We start from the raw sequence: 14,712 nt of genomic DNA, 5'->3' as shown, positions 1-14,712 counted from the left end.
CTTCAAAGCCCAGCCCTGCCACAGCCTCGCTGTGTAACTTTGGGAAAGTTATTTAACCTCGCTTTGCCTCAGTTCTCTCATCTGTAAAATGGAGATATTAATAAACTCTACCTCACTTGGTTGCTAGGTGAACTACATGAATATTGATAAAGTGGTTAGTGCCCAGCACATAGTGAGTATAGTCTTAAGTATTTGAGACTTAAATAGTTTCACTAATGCTAAGTAAATATATATTATAACAGGGTGCCTTCGGAGCCCCAGGGATGGCCCTGTGTTTGGGCACCCTTCCTCCTTCTCCTCCTCATCCCTTACTTCCAAGGGGTTCAAGTTAAATCGAAGGACAGGCTGAGGCTATTCTCACAGCAAGAGTTTCTGCATAGCATTCCTGGCCATCCGAGCAGCAGATGTTTTTCAAGCCACCAGACTTCACTTGACATCCGTCTTACCTTACTAATGGGTTGAATTATGTCCCTTCCCCAGACTCATATGTTGAAGTCTTAAATCCCAGAACCTCAGAGTGTGACCTTATTTGGAGATAGGAGCTTTACAGAGGTAATCAAGCTGAAATAGGGTGGGCCCTAACTCAGTGTGACTGGTGTTCTTATAAAAAGGGGAAACTTGAGACAGCCAGAGATGGCAGATGGCCATGTGGATACAGGCATGGCCATCGACAAGACAAAGAGAAAGGCTTGTACCAGATTTCCCCTTACAACCCTCAGAAGGAAGCCACACTGTTGACACCTTGATCTTGGACTTCCAGTCTCCAGAATGAGGAGAAATACATTTCTGTTGTTTAAACCACCCAGTGTGGCCAAGGCATGACGATACCCATGGCTTATTTTGTGGGATTTCCTGACAATTCCATGAAGAAAGCAGGGTGATATATATATAGAGAGGATGAAACCGAGGTTTTAAGGAATTAGGTGACTAGGTAACTCACACAGGGTCCCGGAGTCAGCAAGCAGTTGCACCGGGCCCCGCAGGCTTCCTGCACCCTCCTGCCCTCCTCCTCCCCGTCAGTGCTCCTTGCTTGATCCACTGCAGCCTCTCCGCGGAGGCCAGTTGCGCCGCTTTGCCCATAAAAGGAGCGTTAGGCTGGGTTTGCAGGCAGAGCCTGCGTTCAGTTAACAAGGTGCTGTTTGGATTAGTCACTCTGTTTCTATAACTACACTTGAAGTGTTTGATTAAGGTCGGGTGGAAAGCAGCTGCTCTATAAACTGCTCTTCTTAAATGCATCAATCTTGGTCTCAGAGCTGTTCTCCGAGGGGAACCTTCGTGATCCCTCTTGGAGATCAACTCTGGCACTCAGAGAAGCCCGGACAGACCTGTGCTGCTCTGAGCCCAGGGAAGAAACGACATCTACATGTTTGCCCAGGGGCCCTTTAGTCGGGATTCTCGCTTCAGCCTCTTGAGTATGTGTTTGAAGTGGGAAAACAGAGCTTGAAATAAAATGAAAACACGAGATGGGCAGTGTGAGAAGGAAACATGGATCTTGCAGTGAGCCCCAAGTTGGAGACTTGGAGAGTGTGAGAAAAGGTCGCTACACGCCAGGGAACTGGCAACCACAGCGGGCCTGGGAGGGTATGCACGGTGACGCTCATTCACTCAGGCACTTTTTGGAAGGAGGTTAATGGGTTCAAGCAGTGACTCCTGTAGAGGGCCCTGGCCTTCACTTCTCAAGGGTTTCTCCAGATTTGAAGTCCATCAATGTTGAAAGTTGCCCGAAGTAGGGGACCTGTTTCAGATTAGGCAGAAGGGACTCGATACACTTTCTAAACACTAAATTTGACCTTGACAGAGCAATTGGTGGTTTCTGGCCCTCTTCAGTACATCTTTATAACCAAACTTGAATTTCATGATTATCTGCTAAATCATAGTAATACTCACCAACAATTTCATCTTCGTAGCCCTCTCTCCCATGTACTTCTGGGATGTCCACTATAATGAAAAAGGAAACAAACAAATCAAGCTATAACCAGTTCTATCACCATGGCTACAAGGCAGAGACTAGACCTTTCTGAGAATGACTCTTCGGTATGTTGGCAGCTCAAGCATCCCATCTGCTTCTAGATCATGTAACAGGCATATTAATGGAGCCTTTTCCCTCAAAGGATCTGTCTTTACTTCCAGTAACCAGAAGAACAGAAACAATAGGAAAGGTCTTTAGTGCCAAGTAAATCCTTACTTGTGTCTTTACAATGATGGTTATTCATTAGCAATATAGGTCTGAGTTCTGAGGCAACTTCAACGACACTGCATGTCCATCCTCAGTGGTCATGACTGTTGTTCATCTAGTATAACATGCTGACCCTCCTTATATGATGATGCATCTAAGTGGACACAAAGTACAAGAGCCTTTCTCCTCTGGATTTCAAATAAATGTATGGAAATTTAAGGAAGTCACGTTTCATCATTATATGCTTCAGTGTAGACGTAGAATTGGAAAGAATGTCATGCCTATTCACCTTCACATATCTGTGCTAATATCTCCCATCTTTCCTTTCCCGCCTATTTTTCTATTGGCTTCCTTCAGTTTAGAATAGATCAAACATGGGCATCCAATCTGACTAGCCCAGTCTTGAATACAGCTGAGTTAATTTACTCTGAATTTTCTCTAGTATTATCACTATCTTTTTCTTCTTTTATGATAATATTTTGGGGAAGGGGATAATACAGGTTTCTCTATTCACTATGCTGTCCATCTTATAGAAATCAGAGCCAATAAAATTACATGTCTAAAACGGAAAATCATTAAAAAAGAGAATCAAATATGTGGTGAAGAACAGTGTCTTATCACTTCTTCCAATCTCACAAGTTAATTATGCTTGTTCCTGCTGTCAGCAAAATGGCACCAAGTGAAGGCATGTGGCCCTTTGAGAGTTTTATTCAGCCCAAAGTCAGGTGGACAACCTTGAAGTCAGCACTATAAAATGATATGCAGAAATCAAGGCTTACCACAAAACCCAAATCCTAAACAGCTAAAGTATCAAACAAAAGGAATAAAAGAGCTTCAGACCAGCCTGAACTTCTCCTTGATCAGCACAACATCTCAGGGAAGGTCGACTTGACCATGACCTGAACTGAAGATCCATCCATCACGGCCACACATAAAATTCAGACTTTTCCTGGAGGTGCTAGTTGTAGTCATGTTACAACCTCATTCCTGGCAAAAGTGCTAAAGCACATTCTCATCCCCTTGGTGGCCCAGAAGAGATGCACAAAACAATGTGCCAAGACCCCACTTGAAAGGATCGATGCCACTGGCACCAATCCTCCATAAATCCTGCCTGCTCCTGGCATGATTAGAGCACAGCAACTGGCACCTGCAGGCTGTGCCAGCCTCCCCACCTCGGTGCCCACCCCCTGCATTATTCTCCAGGCCTCTACAATGCAGACTGTTTCCCTGGAAGGAAGACGTGGACACGAATCAACAAGAGGCAGGTGGTGTCTGTCATGGGGATCAAATCAAACTTGTGAAAGTCAGCCTGGAGATTTTTTTTAACCTTATGAAAAATAAAACAAACATGGGAGAAAGGGAGAAAGCCATCACATTTCCAACCATTAATAGTTTTGATGCTCAGAGGTCTTAATAGCTTCACGGTTAAAAGACGCAGAACATTGGATGAGACTATGAAAGAGCCTAGAACAAACATTGTGGGGCTCCTATCTGTGAGTTTTGGGCCAAATCCTGTTCTTGCTTTTAGGTACTTGGTCTTCACAAAGGATGCAATGAGTTCTTAGAGGCTAGTCATCTTGCTCCATCTCACACCCGCAAAGAAGAACTCTGAGGACACTACTGATGATAGTCTGGAAAGGGGTGAATGTTGCCTGGATCTTAAAAAAGGGTAAGAGGGTGGTGATAACTATGAGGACATTTTGTCCCAGGAGATAACAGCTTCTTGTCTCTGGAGCTAGAGGACTGGATGAGATGAACTCCTAAGAATCGATCCATTTCTAAGAAATTGGACCAATGAGATTGGTCTGTGAAATTGATTGCCTAGATGTGGCTGATAGTTCTGCACCTGGAGAATTAAAGGCTACTCTGGGTGAAGAACACATTAGAGGCTTGACTTGGCTTTTGACCGCTTCCAGCAGTTTGGGGGAGTGGGAAGGGGTTGAAAAGAGGATAAGTTAATCAACGTTTTCAAACATGCATCTGTTCACCAAGCCTTGAAGAAAGAATGGCACACTGGGGAGAACCCAAATATAGGGAACATTTGTACAAAAGCAATTTAATTTGATAGCAATTTTCTCTAGTCCCTTTGCTAATATTCTTGATGTCTGTGGTTGATTAAGAGCTTTCTTTCTCAAAATCCTCTTTGACCTTCACAGGCCACCTTCCTTTTCGGTTGAGCCTAGTAGGTAAACCTCAGCCTGTTGGCAGCAAGGAGTGTGGTTCCACCAGGTTCCTGTAGTTCTAGCAAAGAAAAGGCAAGGGTTTGGAGGAGGGAGAAGTAATGAGCGAGGAGCTCAAGGCAGAGAATGGAGGCAGCACTTCCCTGGGAAGGAGACCTAGCTTGAGAAGTGAGGCAGATAGCAAAAAAAAACCAACAAAAAACAAAACAAAACACAAAAAACAACCCACCCACAAAAACAAAAAACACAAAAACAAAAAAACCAAAAAACATGGGGTCTAGGGACCTGGAATTTTGTTTTTAATTTTTTTTTTTTTTTTTTAAACGAGGAACAACTTGAAGAGAACCTGCCAGGACTCTGCTGTAGGGAGTGGTTATGAGGGTCAGATGGATGAGAAAGAGCAGAATGGGCCACACATTTAGGAGAACACAGGTCAGGGATGGATCTTACCACCCACATGACTTACACTTTCAACCTTTGTGCTTACATGACCCTATTTCCTTTTGGGCCCCTGTAGGGGTTCAATCTCAGGCCAATCCGACCGCAAAGTCTGAACTCTGACGCTCAGTACTGTATTAGGGCCAGAGGAGAGCCCTCCTCCCCTGGTCTGCTCTCAAGTTCTCTGGGTGTGGGCAGGACACTACAATTGCCCCCACATCATTATTACCCCATCCTAACAGAAATAAAGGTCTTGGATCCTAGTCGCCTGGATACACGCCCTCCCGTGGTTTACCTGCATCAATGGTTCACCACCTTGATGGGAACTAATGAAGATCTCTCATGAACGAGAAGATGTGGCAATCTGAAATTTAGGGCTTCACATTTTCTCTGATAGGCGTTACTCAAAGAGGGAAGGCTGATTTAAATTGTTCTTCATTGACTGGCTAACTAACCAATCAACCAGCCATCACTTATGAAGGGGTTTAGTAGGTGCCCAGGAACCATATTGAGGACTTTGGGAAATGAAGATGTATGGGACCAGGTGTCTGTAATCAAGGCCCTGACAGGTTGGGAAGCAAAGACTCAACCCCAACAAAATAGTGTACGAGAAAGGGGGGCATTGTGGAGGGGACTCCTATTGCTGCTGGAGCACAGGGTGGGGATTGGGCAAAGGAGGCTGGGCCAGGGCCAGGAAAGAAACCCGGGAGTGGGGAGGAGGACGCTTCAGAATTAAGCTGCAAAATGGGGGCTGGAGGTTGTAGGAGTGGTTTCAAACATGGCACCTGAAGCTTTTTACTCATACACTGAGTTCTTGGTTTTGGGCTCAAATTCATTATCAGATTCTCTTTGGGGAATTAAAAGAGATTGCCTTGCCCCCCACAAATCCTCCACCCTGTACTTCCCTACCTGAGAGCCAGGTCTGTCCCCTCTCCCCGCACCCACTGCTGCAGAACAGAACAGTGAGAGAGAGCAGGGCTCATGGTGACTGGAAGGGATTTTAGTAGAGTTGGAGCAATCAAGTGAGCCTTCTTAAAAAAACACACAAATGAACAAAAACGCAATCCAACAAAACATGGCCATTTTTATATGGACCTTGAACCTCAGACTGAAAGTCCTCTTGCTTCCCCAGGAGTTCTTCCTTTAGCATCACTGAGAGGTGGGTTAGGTACACAGTGATGAGTGACTCAAGGTCTCATCTATCTCCCATTTTCCTGATTTTTCAGAGCAAGAGTCATTAAACATCCACTGGACTGTTTCAGGAACCCTCTCCCCCCTAGAAAAGTCAAATATTCTCCAGTGTCCTTATCAGTAGATCTCAATACTATGGCACGAAGGGTGAACAGCCATACCTAGTTAAGAACCAAACCTAGTCTAAGAGATGTTTACCCCAAGGGGTCTGGAACACTGCCTGGTGGCGTAAGACCACACATGCTGTGCAGAGGAAACACCCCAGACACTCCAACCTGCACCGGGAAATTCCCCACTGAGCGTGACTTAGGCCTCAAACAAGAATGCTTTCTCTCACAGTCCTTTCTCCCCCCACCCCCCTTTCTTTTCTTCCTCATTTTCTTTCTTTTTTTTTCTCCTTAAATTAAGATCCTTGGGGTTAGTTTCTTTTTCTGCTATAGAAAAACTGTGACCTTCACTTTCACCACTTCTGCTCTGCTGTGGTCTACTATGAGTGTACTGGTGTTGACATTGTTCTGTGTACTTTCTGTGTGGTACAGGGAGCTTCATAGGGTTGCTAAGAGAGTTAATAGCCAAACCACTGGCTACTTTTATATAAATGATGTAAGACAGTCCATCCCCGGGTCACTTGTGCACAGATCATTTCAGGACACTGACATACACAGGTTCTCTAGAGCAGTGGTTGCCAACCTTTCAGACCTCATGGGCCACCAGTGGTCCACAGACCGCCAGTTGGCGACCACTGCTCTAGAGAGTCCCTTCCATGCCTACTCTGAGCAGTGGACTGAGAGGCTTGGTTGAAGCCTAGGACAGACTTGACATCCAGAATGTGTAGCAGAGACACCCAAGGGCCATCCACTCTGTACCTGAAGGGAATATGGAGGAGCAGTAGACTGGGGGCAGCCTGGGAACAGACTACCTGCTTCTTTTTAAAAACTATTTTTTTGATTTCAGAGAGGAAAGGAGAGGGAGAGAGAGATAGAAACATCAATGATGAGAGAACCATTGATCAGTTGCCTCCTGCACGCCCCCTACTGGGGATCGAGCTTGAAACCAGGGCATATGCCCTGACCAGGAATTGAACCGTGACCTCCTGGTTCATAGGTTGACACTCAACCACTGAGTCACACAGGCTGGGCCAGATGGCCTGCTTCATGCCTGAGTTCTGCTACTGCCCCAGGTGTAAGTGCCTGGACAAGGCATTGACCTCCCTGAAACTCTGTCTGCTCCTCTGTAGAGTAACCACGGACCTTCCCTGCTCAACTCTATCGTCTTTCTGGACAGAAAATAAGAGAGCTCTGAGGGCCCTTGTGCTGCATGCTTTCTGAACAGGGCTGCTGGCTGAAGGAGATGAGGCGGCTTCTACAGAAAAGGGCTCCATGGCTGCACGCTGCTCTGCCCCCACCTTCACCCAATCTGTCCTTAAGTGGCTGCTTCCCGAAGGCATCGATCTTAAGGTGTAAGGTGTGCGTGGAGAGAGAGGACCACAAGTGGGAGCCAGGAGCTTCTATGTTTGCAATACTTGCTCATTAGGCTTCGGAACCCGTCCTGCCAACTGGCAATCTGGGAACTGACGATGTGGGTAAGTGTGCCCCAACTTCCAGGCCTCCGCCTGGACTGAAGCAGGGCTGATAAAATGTCCCAGGACGCCAGCCGTAACCCCTCCACTTAACCCACCAAACTGCAAGCAGCTTTAAAGCAAGGATCCAAGAGGCTCTTCCACACCGAAAAATCACTGAAACCATTCATTTTCACAGGTACCAAGTGTCATCGCTTCTATGTTAAAGAGGAAGAAATTGAGGAAGGAGGGTAGAAAAATGCAATAAATCGTTGAACCAATCAGCAGTAAAACTGAGAGCAAGCCACACTGTCAACACCTTGTTTTGGGCCTATGATTTGTTTGGGATAAGCTCTTGGCCACTTCGAGCTCTTGTTGAATTTGATTCCAAGTTCCCAACCCCCCTGAGCCAGCTAAATCACTGGACTGTTTAGATGGGGGAGTAGCCTTAAAAAATTCTCTCGGACACTCTGTTTTGATCCCAACAGGAGATACAGCACTCAGACCAAAATAAATGGGAAATAATGAAGGACTAGGAGATATTTCTTGGCCCTCCAAAGTGTTTAATTTAGCACTGGCTAAAGGTGTACCCCCCTCCCCGCTATGTACTCAATTTCCCTAATTTGGTTTGCTCATCCCCAGCTGCTACAAGAAGCCAAAGGTTCAGATGTTAATCTAAACTTTGCCAAAGCTGCTCCAGAGTCAGGCTACTTGTGAGCCATTCGCCCCTTGCTGGGTTTGGCTTGAGTTTAGAAACACCCCCAGAAGGTCCTTCATCCTGGGTTATTATCTTGTAGGCTAGAGCCAAATCTAATGAAAATCATGGAAAAGAAATGTTTTTTGGAGTTTTCAAATGGTTTCAAGCTGGGAAAGAAAAGGGGCCTTGGTTTGAGATATTGGAAGAGTCTGGACCTGAATTTAGCCATTATTTTTTATTATTTTTAGTTGAATAACTAGGAGGAAACACTAAAAAGGATTGGAAATAGCAACTGCAATGAGAAGGCTGTAAAAGGACCTAATACTGCTTTCAAGTGTGGAGGAAGATGAGCAGCTGAGGCCGGAATGGCTCCATCAAGCCCCAACAATGGCGTGGAAATAAGAAAAGCGCAGTCAGAGAAATGGTTAGCTATAAAGATGGGTGTCACAGCTGTGTGGGCTGGGAAAGCCCAGCCATGTGGACGGAGGGCAATTCTGGAGCCTCTTCCTTACTCTAGGTCTTTGAAAAATCCGACATTCTCCATTTCTGTAAGAATACAGAAAGGAGGTCTTCTTACAGATTGCTCCATATGATTCCATAGGTGCTTGAAAAAAAGTCTCTTACACATGCATCTCACCGAGAGAGCTGTTTATACTGAGGAACTGGGCAGCTCTTCTGATCACAAGAATGAATGAATGATTCTGAGATAAGATGGTAGGTGTTCCAGAAAGGTGGAACACCTTTACCTATTCAAGAGGTGGAACACCTTTACCTATTCAAGAGGTGATTTGCACAGAAGCTTGCCGGCGAACAATGCAATTGTGTAATAAGCGAATAATAGAATAATTCCTCTGGCTCTAGGTTTGGTCTCCTCGGAGAATGCAACCAGTTGGAGGAACTAAGCAATTAAGCCTTTGTGTGAAGGAATCTGATCCATGCTTTTATGGGAGAAGGTTTTGGTGAGGCGGGCAGGGCAAGTGTGAGGATGTCACAGGAGAGGGACGGGTGCCACCAAGAGGGAGGAGGGTGCAGGCTGGAGATGAACACCTGGTGCAAAGGCAGAGGTGGAGACAGGCCTCCTTGGGGAAAGAGGAGGGGGCGACGGCCCTCTCAGGAGGTGCGAAGCAGATGGCGATTATGGTGTGGGGGCCCAGGGCTTCTCATGACACTACTATTGAGCTCACATTCTTGGTCTGCATTTGGCCAAGGCCTATGAGGCACCCCAGGCCTCCTTTGATGCTCCCATCTCACGCCCATCGAGGTCCTAATGACTGTCTTCCTCCTTCACTACCAGCTGTCAGGACTGTCCTAGAGAAACAGTGAGGAAGCTGACATGGGCCCCTGAGGTCTTTACATCCCCTTTCCCAGTTCCTTGGTGGCAGTGGGGAATTGCTGAGGGACAAAACAGTTCTTTAACAGTCTGTGCTCAAATAGAGTCTCAAACCAGCAGGCCGGCTGAGAACAAGACTCTGGTCAAGGCCACCTCCGGCTCAAAGCTTTCCCTGCACTCGCATCATTACCAGAGCTGGCTGCTCTCTAACAAGGCACAGAGAACTCTAGTCCACGCGTCCTGCTAATGAGTCCTGCTGCCAAGAAAAATTGCTGTGGTCGAAGGCCAAGATGCGGCATACTGTCGTTCCCGCTCCGGATCAGAGCCTTTGCTTGTGGGTATGTTAGTTAATGATGCTAAAAGGGTTCAGTTTTGCACAAGTATACACAGAAGGCAACACAAGGCTTGTGTGCATGGTGACGTCTCTAGCTCACCCACCCCTGGAGCTTATGCTGCTCTCCCCCCTGAGACATCCAGAGAATCTACCCAAGCCCCAGATCCCAGAACCAGCAGTCCTGGGTTTTGGGCCCACACAGCCCATATACGGCCGTAGAAACGACCCTTTATGCTCAGACTCAGAGTCCCCTTTGTCTTAGTGCTCGGCAGAACCAGGGTAGTGCTCTTGGAAGAAATTGTGTTTGGAACTAACAGGTCCCTTGTTTTCTCTCCCATTTGCCACTCCTGCCTGGAGCCCTTTGGGGCTAGTGGCTTGGCCTGCACACATGCACCTCCTGCTAGAAAACAGCCTCGTCGCCTGCTGTCTTTCCTCAGGTCACACCAGCCCGAACCTCCTCTGAAGGAAGCTGGACACCGCCGCTCAGCCCAAGGACTGGAGAATCTGGGGTGGCATGTAGACCTACTTGTGGCGGCTGGAACATTTCAGTCTGCAGCACAGTACTGTGCACTGACCTTAAAGGATGGCTTTACATGAATTTTTTAGTAGAAAACATAAATAAATAACAGCAAGGCACAGCACAGCCACTCTTTGAGGAAACCAAGTGGAACTCATTAATCATGAAGAACAGAGCTCTGCCTGCTGAACCCAGGGATGGAATTAACTCGTGGGCCACAGTTGCCTCGGCTCCGGTGAGCTGCCACGTACAGCCAGGCCCACCTTCTCTGCATATTGGAAGTGTTTTTAGAAAAGTCGCTGGGATTAACATTCCCTTTGGCTAAAGCTACCCAAAGTCTTCTCTTGTAAGCACTCCGCCCACTTTAGAGAAAGGGAGACTGTCACAGAGAGTATGCGGCTTGTGCAAGTGTGACCTGGGGTGCTCTCCGATGTCCACGACCTTGTTGCCCTCTCAAAGGGGGACAGGTCCTTTTAAAAGGAAACCCGCAGCCATCTGAAGTGTGTATGAAAATGCAATCAGGCACACCATGGGACCCAGGCATGCTATCGGCGACAAACACGTGCACAGAGGTGACTTTAAGGATGATCACTGCAATATTGCTTATAACAGTAAAAACTAAACAAGAAGAAAACTGGACACAACCTGAATGCTTATCAGGAGGGGAGCACTTAATAAACTATGGCGCTTCACATGATACGGAATGCTCTCCAGCAGCTCAAGGGCGGGGTACATTTGTCCATGTGAACTGATGAAACCTGGAGACTTTGTCAAGTGAAAACAACTAAGTTGTCCAACAAAGAGAACAAATGCTGATACCATTTATGCAGAACAAAAACAAATCCCAACCAAACCAAACCACAGAATTGGGCACGAAGGTTTTTTGAACTCTTGAAGGTCAGTGACTGAAATAAAACAACCCCCCCAAGAAATATTACTTTCCCCAGAAGAGAGGAGAAGGATTCTGGGTTTCCTGCCCACCCACTGGCCTTGGGACAAGAATGGTTTTTGCTGGTTTGCCTGAGGTAACCTATTCTCCGAAAACAGCATTCCATGCTGAAAGGGATTTTGCTCTTTGGCGATCCCCCAAACCTCGCCTCTCTTCACTGCTTAGGTCTGGGGCCAAGCAGAGCTCCCCACAGTTAGTACAAATGTGCTCCGGCCGAGGCCTGTGGCCTGACGCCTTCTGAGGGTGCAGGCTTCTGCTTCTATCTAACCTCTAGATGCACCCCAGTGTGCGCAGCTGTCAGGCTTCATTAATCCCTACACCTTCCCAGCTTTTAATTTATTTATATAAGGCGATGCCTCTCCCTGCCGACTGTAAGGCCATCAGCTGGCGTCCCCTTCCCTCCATGTTCGATGGTTGGATTTGTTGTGTGTTTTCTTTGGGCCGTCACTAAAGTGGATGAAAGGCAAACTACAGCTGTGAGAAGCCCAGCGACATGCACAATTAGAGAGAAAACGAGCCGCGTGGACAGGCCTGCAGACTGGCTCAGGTGTGCAGCCCACCACACAGACACATCAAAGCTCAACAATGAAGCCCTCTCCATCAACAGATTAGCAGTGGTTCTCAACCGTCTGGCCCTTTAAATACAGTTCCTCACGTTGTGACCCAACCATAAAATTATTTTCGTTGCTACTTCCTAACTGTAATGTTGCTACTGTTACGAATCGTAATGTAAATATCTGATATGCAGGATGGTCTTAGGCGACCCCTGTGAAAGGGTCGTTTGACCGCCAAAGGGGTCGCGACCCACAGGTTGAGAACCACGGAATTACAGACAGGCCATGATGTTGGTGCAAAACCACCGCAGAGTCAGGGAGGAGGGGCAGTAAATGGGCCACAGCAGACCGGCGGGGCTTTGGTTACATGGGCAGGAGGGCAGGTCTTGCTTCCACAGCAAGAACACACATTTAAACCATCATAAAGGGCCAGGTAGGAGCCCAAACAGGCCATGCGGGGCCTTGACATCTGGTATTTATGATCCATGGAAACACGATTTCTGCAACATTTATGCTTGAGCGCAGTCTGAAATACCACATTATAGTGCTGTGTGGACACCTAAGATCAGAGTCCTAACAGCCTTTCTCTCCTTTTGGGGCAGAGAAAGGTCCTCGAGAATGAGCTGTGGGGCTAGAACCAAGGCGGGAAGCGCAGGATGGAAATCTCCAAGGGGGCTCCAAAAACAGCAGTGCTAATGGAGCATACACGATGGCTCATTTAATTTAGTCTGGCAAATCTGGTCTCAGGCCAGCTCAGGAAAATGGTGACCGAGCCTGGGTCTTTGCCTGAAAGAAATACTTTACTAATGGGAACAAATGGCTTTAGAAAGGAAAGCCAAATGTTACTCAGACAAAATGGGCAATCATGCTTGTCATTAGAGGAGCAAACGAGGCTCTCGCCATGGACAGTCTCCTCTGCTCCCCGCCCGGGATGGACGGGGACATCTGTGGAGCCATCTGTACTGTCAGAGCTGCTCTGAGACCTGACAACCAGAAGCCCGTTGCCTCTGAGCACCACTGGGAGGTTTTATAGCTGTAAGAGCACCTTTCCCTGGACCTAGGTGGAGAGAGGGAAAAAGGAGGACTCGGGCGGAAATTGGGCCTCTTGGATATGTCCCTTTAAGACCTTGAATCATGGTTCTCAGACCCCTGAGGAAGGCTCCTGGGTTGATGAAATGTTCCACCAATAGGGGGTGGTGGGAAAATCCTTCCACAACCTCTTCTTGACCACATTCTAGAAACATTCAATAATGGAGAGGTTGCAATTCCTAGATTTTTTTTTCCTCCTAAATCCCACCGTGATAGAAATATCCTATATAATAAAAGCCCAGCGACCAGAGACCAGAAAGACCACGGCCTCTCACCCCAGCCGGCAGCCCCCCAGCGAGCAGTTAGGGGAGATCAGGGAGGCAGGCAGAGTGGTTAGGGGTGATCAGGCAGGCAGGTGAGCAGTTAGGGGCGATCAGGCAGGCAGGCGAGCAGTTAGGGGCCAGCGGTCCCAGATTGCGAAGGGGATGTCCAACTGCTGGTTTAGGCCCGATATCGCAGATTTCGAGAAGGTACAGGCTGGGCTGAAGGACCCTCCCACCCCAATGCATGAATCTCGTGCATCGGGCATCTAGTTTTATATAACTAATCACTGACAACCCAAAGAGGAGAACCAAAGAGAATTGCCTGTCAACAAGACATGGCTTTTGGAATAAGTTCCTCCAATCTCTCTCCTCAAAGTTTTAAAGGAATGTTCCTTTCAGAAGCTGTTCCTTTCATAAGAGTTCAGGATCACAGTAATTTATCATTATCTTCACGACTTGCTCTAAAATGAAGTCAGGAATATCTCTGAGCCTTGAACATGCTACAAGTTCCCGTTTTGTCTGCGAAAGTTTTGTCTGCGAAATGGGAGCTCCCCCTTGCTCTGGAAGTAATAATTAGGTAGGCGAGGCCCAAGACACCGCCTCTTCTCCAAAGGAAGTTATCTGTTTCCGTAGAGTCGAGCACACCTTTCAGCCTCCCTGGTCCCATTACCCGCGGGACCCTTTAAAAGTACAGTCCAGTCTCCAGGCGTTTTCCATCAAGAGAAATTTTGTGGAAATCACATCGAGCAATTTAGCACTTAGCAACTTTTGCAAAATCCCACACCAATCATAAAAGTTGGCTCAGCTGCACACATTGGATAAATTCCTAACAAGCAGTAATAAAACTAAAAGGAAGGGAAGCTGGTGTTCAGCCCCAAGGAGCAAACCCACCCACTGCCCACAACGATGCCCTGCAGCTCAGAAGACAGACAACCTGTAGGCTCTGAAAACATCCATTTGTTCAAAGCCTACATTTCCACTTTGTTCTCACAGGCAAAAGGGAAGAAAAAAAACTCAGATGTTTGTATAAAAAATATTATCATTTTATTACATTCCACAACAATACATTTTCAAATAGTTTCCAATGTCCACAAGTGATTTTGACACACAGGCAACTGAGCAATGCAAGAGTTGTCACAGCTATAGGGAGAGGGGATCAGAACAGGAAGTTAAAATGTTTACGTTTTCTTGTTGTTTTGTTTTCTTGTTGTTCTTTGGTAATTTTCGATTATTTAGGTGTTTGCTTGCCTGCTAGTTTCATTTTCAAGACAGGGTCCTTTTCAAGATGGGGTATCAACCTCAGAAACATGACTTAATTTCCTATCCTAATGTGGCTTTAATCCCTAAATTGTGGGATAACAGAAAGGGCAATTTTACTTTATTTTAAGCATCCTGTTTGGTTAATGGCAATGATACGATTTTTTTTTCTGCCTTTG

General features: G+C 46.8%; 1 protein-coding gene across 1 annotated transcript in view; it reads right to left on the bottom strand.

Moving 5' to 3' along the window:
- NRP2 (neuropilin 2) overlaps positions 1–14,712 on the bottom strand; it is a gene marked incomplete at its 3' end in the record, with an annotated part of 116,745 nt that overhangs the window by 531 nt on the left and 101,502 nt on the right. Inside the window, exon 16 of the mRNA XM_081095601.1 lies at positions 1,888–1,938. Within this exon, the coding sequence (XP_080951727.1) occupies positions 1,888–1,938 (51 nt within the window). The remainder of the gene's footprint in view (positions 1–1,887; positions 1,939–14,712) is intronic.

The sequence above is a fragment of the Myotis nattereri genome, assembly GCF_964212035.1.
Source record: "Myotis nattereri genome assembly, chromosome: 7".
Taxonomy (NCBI): domain Eukaryota; kingdom Metazoa; phylum Chordata; class Mammalia; order Chiroptera; family Vespertilionidae; genus Myotis; species Myotis nattereri.
The sequence above is the reverse complement of the archived record's forward strand: the minus strand, read 5'-3'. Positions and strand labels throughout refer to the sequence as shown.